The sequence below is a fragment of the Carettochelys insculpta genome, chromosome 13 (genome assembly GCF_033958435.1).
Source record: "Carettochelys insculpta isolate YL-2023 chromosome 13, ASM3395843v1, whole genome shotgun sequence".
Classification (NCBI taxonomy): domain Eukaryota; kingdom Metazoa; phylum Chordata; order Testudines; family Carettochelyidae; genus Carettochelys; species Carettochelys insculpta.
Genome location: NC_134149.1, coordinates 39,310,297 through 39,322,925, shown reverse-complemented (window position 1 = coordinate 39,322,925; position 12,629 = coordinate 39,310,297). Strand labels below are relative to the sequence as shown.

At 48.7% G+C, this 12,629-nt stretch overlaps 1 protein-coding gene across 4 annotated transcripts in view; it reads right to left on the bottom strand.

The window, feature by feature from the left end:
- Positions 1-12,629, bottom strand: part of DIAPH2 (diaphanous related formin 2) — an 829,633-nt gene that overhangs the window by 202,522 nt on the left and 614,482 nt on the right. For all 4 annotated transcript variants that reach the window (XM_075008062.1, XM_075008063.1, XM_075008060.1 and 1 more), the window contains one exon: positions 12,451-12,586. In XM_075008062.1, the coding sequence (XP_074864163.1) occupies positions 12,451-12,586 (136 nt within the window). The remainder of the gene's footprint in view (positions 1-12,450; positions 12,587-12,629) is intronic.

Sequence of the window (12,629 nt, the reverse complement as noted above, 5' to 3'; positions counted from 1 at the left end):
TAGCGCCCTCCTCACGTCCAGGAGGTGTAGGCGCGCCTCTTCGTTGGAGTTATGAGGCTTTGGATAAAACGAGGGTAGGACAATAGGTTCGTTGATGTGAAACTCGGAAGAAACTTTGGGAACAAAGGCTGGATGCAGCGGTATGGTTACCGCCTCCGTGGAAAAAACAGTGCAGGGTGGCGTTGCCATGACTGCCGCGAGCTCGCTCACCCTACGAGCTGACGTAATTGCAAGAAGAAAGGTCGTCTTTATTGTAAGGAGGCGGAGCGGAACCGTGGCCAAGGGCTAGAACGGTGGTCCCATCAGTGTGGTAAGCACCAGGTCCAAGTTCCACGAAGGTGGAATCGGTTTCCGAGGGGGGTAGAGGTTTACCAACCCTTTGAGAAACCTGGTAACCATAGGGTGGGCGAACACCGTGTGCCCTTCCTCCTCATGTCTGAACGCCGAGATGGCGGCAAGGTGGACCTTTAACGAGGATAGCGAGAGTCCTCCTCTCTTGAGGTCCAGTAAATACTCTAGAATTGTAGGTATAGGCACCGAAAGGGGGGCCAGCTGTTTGGTAGAACACCAAGCCGTGAAGCGAGTCCATTTTTGTTTGTAGGTCTTCCTAGTGGAAGTCCTCCTGCTACTTTCTAGGACTTGCTGGACTCCCACTGTGCATGTGCTCTCTAGGGAGCTGAGCCATGGATTAACCACGCTTGCAGTCGCAGGCTTTGGGGGTGCGGATGCACTATGTACCCCTGGGTTTGCGTGAGCAGATCCGGCGGCACCGGAAGAGGCATCGGTGGACGGTCCGACATGCGCAGGAGTAGGGGGAACCATTGTTGGCGATCCCACGTTGGGACTATCAGGATCATCCGGGCCCTTTCCCTCCTGGCTTTTTGCAAAACTTTGTGGATCAGCACTGTGGGAGGAAACGCATAAAGCAGGGGGCCCCCCCACGGGATCGCGAACGCGTCCCCCAGGGACCCCCATCCCAGTCCTGCCCTGGAGCAGAATCGTGGGCACTGCTTGTTGTGCTGAGTGGCAAACAGATCTATTTGGGGAAAACCACATGCGTGGAAAATCGGCCGTAGCAGATCGGGACGGATCTGCCACTCGTGTGTGAGCGCAAAACGCCTGCTCAGCTCGTCTGCCTTCACGTTGTGCGCACCCGGCAAGTATGAGGCTTTCAAGATTATATCGTGGGCGATGCACCAGTTCCATAAGCGGATTGCTTCCGCGCATAAGGCACGGGATCGAGCTCCTCCTTGCCTGTTTATATAAAACATGGTGGAGGTATTGTCTGTACTGATCCCGACGACTTTGCCTTGTATGTGGTCTCGAAAGTGTTTGCAGGCGTTGAACACTGCTCTGAGCTCCAGTACATTGATGTGTAGTGACTGTTCCGTGGGTGACCACAGTCCTTGAGTCACCTCTTCGCCCATGTGCGCTCCCCACCCTATGAGGGAGGCATCTGTAGTGAGAAAAACCGATATTTGCGGCTGGTGGAAGGGTACCCCTGTTAGCAGGTTCCTGGGGTTTACCCACCATTGCAGGGATTTGCACACCCCGGCTGTGGGCGACACCACCCTGTGAACGGTGTGTACTGCCGGTTTGTATACACTCGCCAGCCAGTGCTGCATGCTGCGCATGTGTAACCTGGCGTTCTGCACTACAAACGTCGCCGCTGCCATGTGGCCCAGCAGCTGCAAGCACATCAAGACCGGCACCGTAGGGCTGAAGGTGATGACTTGCACGAGGGAACCGATGGCCCGAAAGCGAGCCTCTGGTAGATATACTCTCGCTGTAACCGAGTTTATGCGAGCCCCTATGAACTCTATGTCCTGTGTGGGGTCTATTTTTGATTTTGCCAGATTGATAACCAGGCCAAGTGAGGAGAACGTGTTTGCTGTGACACGTATCATGCGCAGAACCTCCCCTTTCGAGGCCCCTTTGAGCAGGCAGTCGTCCAGATACGGGAAAATAAATACCCCCTGTCTGTGCAGGTAGGCTGACACCACTGCCAAGGTCTTGGTGAAGACTCTGGGGGCCGAGGAGAGGCCAAACGGTAGGACCTTGTATTGGAAGTGTTTGTTGCCTACCATGAACCGGAGGAATCGCCGGTGAGCCGGATGGATGGTTATGTGGAAGTACGCGTCTTGTAAATCGAGGGCTGCGAACCAGTCTCCATCGTCCAGTGCTGTAAGGATGGAGGCGATCGTGGTCATCCGAAAACGTTGCTTGCGCAGGTACCTGTTGAGGCCGCGAAGGTCTAAGATGGGCCTCCAGCCTCCTGTCTTTTTCTCCGTGAGAAAATACCGGGAGTAGAACCCTTTTCCTTGCAGTTGCTCCGGCACCCTTTCCACCGCCCCTATGAGCACGAGATGGGCCACCTCCTGCCTGAGCCTGGCTACATGGGAGGCCTCCTGGAGGTGGGGCCTGGGTGGAGGTCGCGACGGTGGGAGCGACTGGAAGGGGATGGCGTACCCCGTGGCTATGATCTCCAGCACCCATTTGTCTGTGGTGATCCTTTGCCACTGGTCGTAGAATGGTCGGAGGCGATGGTGGAATAGCCGCTTCGGATGACCTTGTGTGATGGTAGTGATGGCGCAGCCCTGGATCTGTATGTTAAACTTGTGGCCTTTGGCCCCGCCCCGAGGACGCACGGCTCTGTTGTGAGTGTCGCCTGGGAGTTGTGTACTGCTGGTGCTGTTGATGTCGCCCTTGCTCGTAACCCCTGTGATACTGGGGGTGCTGTTGCTGGTACTGGTACCGCCTTTGCTGAGGGTAGTATCTTTTCTTTGTGTATGGAGGGGTGTAAATCCCCAGGGTCCTGAGTGTGGCTCTTGAGTCTTTACTGGAATGAAGGACCGAGTCAGTTGATTCAGCAAACAGCTTCTGCGAGTCGAAGGGAAGGTCAACTATCTTTGCCTGCAGATACCTCGGTATACCCGAGGTCTGGAGCCAGGACTCCCTTCGCATCACCACTGCGGTTGCTGTGGAACGTGCTGCTGTGTCCGCAACGTCCAAAGCAATCTGAACTCCCGTCCTCGCAGCCGCGTAGCCTTCTTGCACTATGGCCTTGAGGACCGACTTTTTGTCCTCTGGAAGCGAGTCCATGAGGGAGGTTAACCTGGAATAGTTTTCAAAATTATGGTTCGCTAAGTGCGCTGTGTAATTTGCCATTCGCAACGTTAAAGTGGAGGAGGAGTAGACCTTTCTGCCGAACAGCTCTAGCTTCTTGGCATCTTTGTCTGTTCCCCCTGTTTTAAATTGAGATGTTTTTGATCTTTGTTGCGAGGACTCCACCACCAAGGAGTTTGGCTGTGGGTGGCTAAACAGGAACTCCATGCCCTTCGCCGGCACGAAGTATTTCTTATCCGCTCTCTTTTGGACAGGCGGAATAGTTGCAGGGGTCTGCCATATCGTAGTGGCGGACTCTAAGATCGCTTCATCAAGCGGTATTGCTACTCTGGAGGAGGCCGGAGGTCTCAAATTTTTGAGGAGCTTATGGTGTTTTTCTTGCACCTCTGCTGTCTGGATGCCTTGCGTGAAGGCCACCCTCTTAAACAGCTCCTGAAACTGTTTGAGATCGTCCGTAGGATGGACGTCCCCCAGGGCCGTAGCCTCGTCCGGGGAGGAGAGCGAGGAACCGCTGGGGTACGTCTCTCTGGACCCTTCCGGTTCCTGCTGGTGATGGTACACCCTCTCGCTGGAGGTTTGCGAGGGAAAATCTCGGGGTTCCATGACCAGTCCCCCCTGAGATGCTTGAGTCTCTGTCCCCAGTCGCAATTGCCCTCGGGGGTATGAGATAGTCTGTGGGGATCTTTCCCTAGTAGATTGCCGATGGTGTCTATGCCCCGCGTGGTAGGGGCGACCATGGCAGTATAGGCACTGTTCTTGGGAAGGTGACCTAGACCACTCCCTTGGTGCGTACCCTCTGCATCTGGGGGAGGGAGATCGTCGAGACACTGGAGAGAGCGATTTCGCATAATAGTCCAGCGGTTCAAACCCCAGGAAGGGTGAAGGTGGTGCCAGCTATGGTGAGGCTGGTTGTAAAAATGGAGAAGGGGGCTCCGGGTAGGCTAGGGGGGACCCCTGCCTTCTGGTTGGAGTCTGCAACATGAGCGGAGGGCTGTGAGAAAGCAGCTCCACAGCCCTGTCCGGAGAGGGGCTACAATGCCTCCTCTTGTGTGCAGCCTTCCCCCTCCCTGGAGGAGGTAACTCCGCCCCCTGACGCGCGGGGGATCCCAGCCCCGTCAGCACCGTGCTAGGCACGCTCGAAGGCGGTGGCGCACGTGCGGTGTCCTTCTGCGCCTGCAGGCTACGTGCCTGCGCGCTCTGCACCGCCGGTTCCCTGGGGGTCGGTGCCGCTGCCTGCGGTGCCGCCGGTACCAGCGCTTGTTTAGCCGCCGCCCTGCCTGCAGTGCGGGGCGGCTGGCTGATTATCGGAGGCTGAGCCGCTTCCATGTGGCTCTCCGTGCCGCCGCCGATCAGCTGTTGCTGCGGCTGGGGGCTGCTTGCTCCTCCCGTCCCGCTCACTGTTGCTGCCGGCAGGGATCGGGCTGGAGAGACTTTCCTCCGTTTTTGCGCTGATGGAGTGAGGGAGGCAGCTTTTCTTTTAAGGGCCCTGGAGGGTCCCTCCTGCTGCGGCCGCTCCGGCACGTCTGGCTGGAGGGCCTTATCAAGAAGCAGCATTTTAATCCGCATCTCCCTGTCTCTCCGTGCTCTGGTCGTTAATTTAGCACAGAAGGCGCATTTTTGTGCCACATGGGACTCCCCCAGGCACCTTATGCATAGACTGTGCCCATCGGATGCTGGCATCGCCTCTCGGCAGGACTCACATTTTTTAAAGCCTGAAGAGGACATTGTTGGTGAGTCTTTGAGTTTTTAAGCGGGTACTTAGCACCTTCTTTGTGCCGTTTTCCCCGTCCGATGGCCTGCCTCAGCAGGAGGGCTGATGGCCCTAGCTCCTGGCCTCCGGCGCTTGTTACTGGGACTGGACTAAAGCTGTCCCACTCGTAGTTTGTTTGTTGTTTTTTTTTTTTTTTTGCAAAATAACAACCGGCTAACTTGTAGTAGCCTAAGTACCTGAAAAAACTTCAAAGAAAAACAGATAAAGTCGTTGAATACGCTATTTGGCCTTAGCCTAGTCGGATTCCGTCTGCAGCCGACGGCGGTTAAGAGGAACTGGCGGGGACCGGATCGCACACGTGGCCAGGCGCGCGCAAGGGAGCGGCGCGCGCCGGCGCATGCGCGGTCCGGCAGAAACTGCTTGGAAGATCTGATCTGCGGCGCCGGGCAAGCCCGTCACCTATTGTGGAGCACCCACGGGGACACTCGAAGAAGAACTTTAAATACCTGGGTAGATGAATCACTGGATAATGAGATCAATGCGCAAATCATAGAAGAGTAGGACTGGAAGGGACCTCGAGAGGCCATCGAGTCCAGACCCCTGCCCTCATGGCAGGACCAAGCATTTTCTAGACCATCCCTGAAAGCCATTTATCTAACCGCTTCTTAAATAGCTCCAGTGATGGGCTACGTCTACACGTGCAGCCAACATCGAAATAGTCTGTTTCGATGAATAACGTCTACACGTCCTCCAGGGCCGGCAACGTCGATGTTCAACTTCGACGTTGCTCAGCCCAACATCGAAATAGGCGCAGCGAGGGAACGTCTACACGTCAAAGTAGCACACATCGAAATAGGGATGCCAGGCACAGCTGCAGACAGGGTCACAGGGCGGACTCAACAGCCAGCCGCTCCCTTAAAGGGCCCCTCCCAGACACAGTTGCACTAAACAACACAAGATACACAGAGCTGACAACTGGTTGCAGACCCTGTGCCTGCAGCATAGATCCCCAGCTGCCGCAGAAGCAGCCAGAAGCCCTGGGCTAAGGGCTGCTGCCCACGGTGACCATAGAGCCCCGAAGGGGCTGGAGAGAGAGCATCTCTCAACCCCCAAGCTGATGGCCACCATGGAGGACCCAGCAATTTCGACGTTACAGGACGCGGATCGTCTACACGGTCCCTACTTCGACGTTGAACGTCGAAGTAGGGCGCTATTCCTATCTCCTCATGAGGTTAGCGACTTCGACGTCTCGCCGCCTAACGTCGAAGTTAACTTCGAAATAGCGCCCGACGCGTGTAGACGTGACGGGCGCTATTTCGAAGTTGGTGCCGCTACTTCGAAGAAGCGTGCACGTGTAGACGCAGTCATGGAGATTCCACCGCCTCCCTTGGCAATTTGTTCCAGTGTTTGGTCACCCTGACAGTTAGGAACTTTTTCCTAATGTCCAACCTGAACCTCCCCTGCTGCAATTTCAGTCCATTGCCTCTTGTTCTATCCTCAGAGGCAAAGAAGAACAAGTTCCCTCCCTCTGCCTTATGACACCCTTTTAAATACCTGAAAACTGCTATCATGTCACCCCTCAATCTTCTCTTTTCCAAACTAAACAAGCCCAATTCTTTCAGCCTTTCTTCATAGGTCATGTTCTCTAGACCTTTGATCATTCTTGTTTCTCTCCTCTGGACCCTCTCCAATTTCTCCACATCCTTCCTGAACTGCGGTACCCAGAACTGGACACAATACTCCAGCTGAGGCCTAACCAGCGCAGAGTAGAGCGGGAGAATGACTTCTTGTGTCTTGTTCACAACACACCTGTTAATGCATCCTAGAATCATGTTTGCCTTTTTCGCAACAGCATCACACTGTTGACTCATATTTAGCTTGTGGTCCACTATAACCCCCAGATCCCTTTCTGCTGTACTCATTCCTAGGCAGTTCTTTCCCATTCTGTATGTGTGACACTCATTATTTCTTCCTAAGTGGAGCACTTTATATTTGTCCTTATTAAACTTCATCCTGTTTACCTCAGCCCATTTTTCCAGTTTATCCAGATCCTTTTGAATTATGACCCTATCCTCCAAAGAAGGTGCAACCCCTCCCAGCTTGGTATCATCTGCAAACTTAATAAGTGTACTTTCTATGTCAATATCTAAATTGTTAATGAAGATATTGAACAGAACCGGTCCTAAAACAGACCCCTGCGAACCCCACAAGTTACACTTTTCCAGCCGGATTGAAAACCATTAATAACTACTCTCTGGGTACGGTTATCCAGCCAGTTGTTCACCCACCTTATAGTAGCCCCATCTAAGTTGTATTTGCATAGTTTATTGATAAGTATATTATGTGAGACCGTGTCAAATGCTTTACTGAAGTCTAGATATACCACATCCACTGCTTCTCCCTTATCCACAAGACTCATTATTCTATCAAAGAAAGCTATTAGATTGGTTTGACATGATCTGTTTTTAACAAAGCCATGCTGGCTGTTCCCTAGCACCTTACCACCTTCCAAATGCTTGCAGATGATTTCTTTAATTACCTGCTCCATTATCTTTCCTGGCACAGAAGTTAAGCTGACTGGCCTGTAGTTTCCCGGGTTATTCTTGTTCCCCTTTTTATGAATGGGTACTATATTTGCCCTTTTCCAGTCTTCTGGAATCTCTCCCATCTCCCACGATTTACCAAAAATGATTGCTAAAGGTTCAGATACCTTTTCCATCAGCTCTTTGAGGATTCTAGGATGCATTTCATCAGGCCCTGGTGATTTGCAGACATCTAATTTTTCTAAGTAAATTTTAATTTGTTCTTTTCTTATTTTAACTTCTAAGCCTACCCCTTTTTCACTAGCATTCTCTATGTCAGGCATTCCTTCAGATTTCTCAGTGAAGACCGAAACAAAGAAATCATTAAACATTTCTGCCATTTCCAAATTCCCTGTTACTGTTCCTCCCTCCTCACTGACCAATGGCCCTACCCTCTCCTTAGTCTTCCTCTTGTTACCAATGTATTTGTAAAAAGCCTTCTTGTTTCCCTTTATGCTTGTAGCTAGTTTGAGCTCATTTTGTGCCTTAGCCTTTCTAATCTTGCTCCTGCACGCTTGTGTTGTTTGCCTATGTTCATCCTTTGTAATTTGTCCTAGTTTCCGTTTCTTATAAGGTTCCTTTTTTATTTTGAGATCATGCAAGATCTCCTGGTTAAGCCAAGGCAGTCTTTTGCCATGTTTACTATCTTTCCTACACAGTGGGATAGCTTGCTTTTGGGCCTTTAATAATGCCCCTTTGAAAAACTGCCAACTCTCCTCAGCCGTTTTACCCCTCAGTTTAGCTTCCCATGGGACCTTACCTACCAGCTGTCTGAGTTTACCAAAATCTGCCTTCCTGAAAGCCATTATTTCTATTGTACTGTTTTCCCTTCTACCCTTCCTTAGAATTGTGAACTCTATGATTTCATGATCACTTTCACCCAAGCATCCTTCCACTTTCAAATTCTCAATAATTTCCTCCCTATTTGTTAAAATTAAATCTAGAAGAGCTTCCCCTCTGGTAGCTTTTTCAACCTTTTGGAATAAAAAGTTGTCTGCAATGCAATCCAAGAATTTATTGGACAGTCTGTCCCCTGCTGCATTAGCTTCCCAACATATACCTGGATAGCTGAAGTCCCCCATCGCCACCAAATTCTGGGCTCTGGATGATTTTGTGAGCTCTTTAAAGAAAGCCTCATCCACCTCCTCCACCTGGCTAGGGGGCCTGTAGTAGACTCCTAGTAGGACCTCATCCTTGTTTTTTACTCCTCTGAGTCTAACCCAGAGACTTTCAACCCGTCCATCTCCTATGTACATCTCCACCTCTGTCCAAGTGTGTACACTTTTAATATACAAGGCAACACCTCCTCCCTTCTTTCCCTGTCTGTCCTTCCTAAGCAGGCTGTACCCTTCAATACCAACATTCCAATCATGAGTATTATCCCACTAAGTTTCTGTGATGCCAATGATATCACAGTTGTATTCATTTATTAGTACTTCCAATTCTTCTTGCTTATTTCCCATACTTGCATTTGTATATCGGCATCTCAATCATTGATTTGGTCTTGCCTCCCAGTTTTGCCCTGGCCCTCTTTTTACTCTCCCAGTGTAGCCCATACTCCCTCCCATTTCAAATTCATCTCCCATGTAGTCATGCTGTCCACTTACCTGCAGGCTTTTCTCCCCTGCCCCCGTCGATCCTAGTTTAAAGCCCTCCTCACTAGGTTAGCCAGCCTGTGTCCGAATATCGTCTTCCCCCTCCTCGAAAGGTGAACTCCATCTCTGCCTAGCAGTCCTTCCCAGAAAAGGATCCCACAGTCAAAGAAACCAAAGCCTTCCTGGCGACACCATGTACACAACCAAGCATTCACCTCTAGGATACACCTGTCTCTGCCTGGGCCCCTACCTCTGACAGGCAGGATTGAAGAGAATACCACCTGCGCCCCAAACTCCCTGACCCGTCCCCCCAGAGCCCTGAAGTCACTCTTGACCTGCTCAGCGTCACACCTCGCAGTATCATTAATGCCCACATGGATGAGAAGCATGGGATAATAGTCAGAGGGCCAGATAATCCTCAACAATGTCTGCGTAACGTCTCGGATACGGACCCGCGGCAGGCAGCAGACCTCCCGAGAGGAAATGTCAGGGCAACAGATGGGCGCCTCCGTCCCTCTCAGAAGAGAGTCTCCAACCACCACTACTCTACGTTTCCTTCTTGCAGGGGTGGCAGTAGACTTCCCAGCCTTGGGGGTACGAGGCTTCTCCAAAGTGAGCCAGGTACTTGGCTGTCTGCGTGTCAAAGTTCTAAACCACCACAACATCCGGATGTCAACAAAGCTGCTTGTGTACAGAGCTGTTTTTCTCTCATCTCTTTTGTACGGGTGCGAAACATGGACACTATATAGGCATCACATCAAGCAGCTCGAAGCATACCACATGCGCTGCCTCTGTAACATTATGAAGATCCGCTGGCAAGACACAGTGCCCAATCTTGAGGTCCTCGAGAAAGCCCAGATGACAAGCATCGAAATTATGATTATGAAGTCACAACTACGTTGGACCGGTCATGTCAGCCGCATGGATGCCAACAGAATCCCTTGCCAGCTTCTGTATGGTGAACTCTCCCAGGGAATCCAGTGTATAGGTCGGCCATGGAAATGCTACAAGTATACCATCAAAGCCAATCTGCAGTACAGCAGTATCAAACCTAGGGACCCTGAGGACGCCCTCAGTGACAGAACACAGTGGCGCGCAACAGTCAGAAATACCTGGATTGCCTCTGAGGAAGACTGCTGCCGGCATCTACAAGAGGCACACGAACGATGTCACAGAACATCAGCAATGGACAACCCACAGATTGCAAACTTCCCATGCACCATCTGCAGCAAAATGTGCAGCTCTAGAATTGGCTTTTTCAGTCACCAGAGGGCACACCATAAAACCAATAACAGATGATCTGCACAGATTTGTCATCATCGGATTGATGGACTACGATTATTTTAAGAACTGTGCACACACAATGATTTATAGTTCGATACATGTTTACAGATTCTATTTCCTCACACTTTACGTGCATGCTTGTCCACTGTCTTCCACTGTCTTCCAGACTTTCACTCCCAAACCTTCTCTCTCCCTGGGAGCCAATAAAGGGAGTTATCCAACATTTTGAGACCACATACCATTTGTTATTTAGATATGAGTTTTTCATTTCTTTGCTTTTAGATGCTCCCCATTTATCTAAAATAATCAGGATTTTTTTTAGAACACTTTGGAATTATAGCATTGGGAGCCACAAGGAGAAGTCCTTAAGGATCTCACAGACATACTGTTGGAATTATGATTTCACTGGAAAGGCATTGAAAAGAAAGGAGGCTGTAAGGCAGACTGCCTTCTTCTTCTTCTTCGTTTCTTTTTCTTTTTTAAACAAAGTGAGAAGACATGAAATAACTGGAAAAAGGAATACAGAATATTGCTAGACAAGTTAATTATATTGAAATACTGAGAGACTTACACAGCATAGCAAATGTGTGTAAAATAATATGACATAGTCAACAATTCCAAAAGTCCTAATAACCTTGAGTTCCTCACTTTTTGTGGTGATTGGCTTTCGGCTTTTTAGGTTGGACCACCAAAAATTGAGGCACCCAAAGTCACTAGCCACTTTTGAAAATCTTAGCCAATTTTTCTTCCAGGGTTGCCATAAAGTGTGTGGTTAAACTCTCTATGGGATGTCTTAATCAAACTGTGTTAAAACTACATTTGTCAAAGAGTTTTCATAGAAAATGAAGGCCAGATACTATGGTTAACTATATTTTTTTGGACATCTTGGCCCTAATTTCAAAACTGAGGAGCACTCAGAGCCTACTGTGGTTCAATGAGAGCTGTGGGTGTTTTACTTATTTGGAAAAGAGGCCAAAGGCCCCTCCAGATAGACACTCAAAGAAGAGAAGCTCATAAAATCTTTGATCACTTCTGAAAAATTGGTCCCAATATTTCTAATGCATGAGGTGTTCTTGAATAAACCACCTTCCACTACAAACAGTGTACATACTCTCTTAAAATGCAATGATTTTATTTCAATTTCTTTCTAATTGATTGCTCTTCAGCTTAGCGCTACTTCAATTCACTCTAATTATAAGGTTTATTGTAACATCATTCAGGTACAAATCTTATATGTCTTGGCACCTTACATAAGGTTTGACAAAGAAAAAAAATCTATTATTTTGCTAGGAGTGAACCTGTCAGATTTGTTCACTGGGTTGAAAAGAGAAGTTGTAGTCACACACTGAGCATTTTTATATGTTTTATGATTGAGAAGGATTAGTTCAGTCTCACAACAGTATAAAAATGATCACAGAAGGAGAACAGCAACTGAAGTCTAAACTAATCTCTTGTTCAATCTAATTCATATTTGTGTCTTCCCCCCTTAGTTGTGGGGTTTAAAAGGACAGAAAGTAAAGACCACATTCTGCAGTCTTTGGCAACTTTGCAAAACACAGATATTGCAAGCCACTTGATTCTTCTTTCCCCACCCTCTGGGGCTCTCATAGAATGCCCTCATGAACTACATAATGTCATTCTAGCTAACCCATAAGCTCAATACATTACTTTTTATCACGCTGAAATGTCACTCTGCATTTAGGCTCACAGCTGAACCAGATTTTTCAGCTCATAACAGTACTCTTGGGAGAACATCCATTTATAATATGGAGCCTCCAAGCTCAAAGAGAAAGATGTTAATTGCCATAATATCTCGATTATAGACATGTTTACAGAATAAAATTAAAAACACATCAAGTAAGAAACTTTTTCTTGGGAGTAAATCCATATAAAAAGAAATCAATTAACTGCAACAAATGAAAACAAGGCAATAATTCACCACAAAATGCTCTGGAAGAGACATCACATATAGTGAACGACAGATGCAGAACAACATGAAAATCAGGTATGCCAAATAAAGGTAGAAAATCAACACTAGAAAAGTTAACTGCAGTTTCAACATACCAATTAAGGACTTTTCATACTTACCCAGAGGAGTCTAGAGTATCTTTTGTTTGATTTACAAATTCCTCTATTGAAAATATTACTTTACCTTTGTTCATATCAATTAGCTGCTTCTTCTTCTGCTGACGCTCCAGTTTCTCACGTTCAGCTTTCTCTTTTGCCAGCTTGGCTCTCTTGGTCTTCTCCTCCATTTCTTTTCTCTTGTTGTTCTCCTTCAGCGCCTCCTGCATTAGAAATGTTTAAAATAAGCTGCTTCTATTATTTATG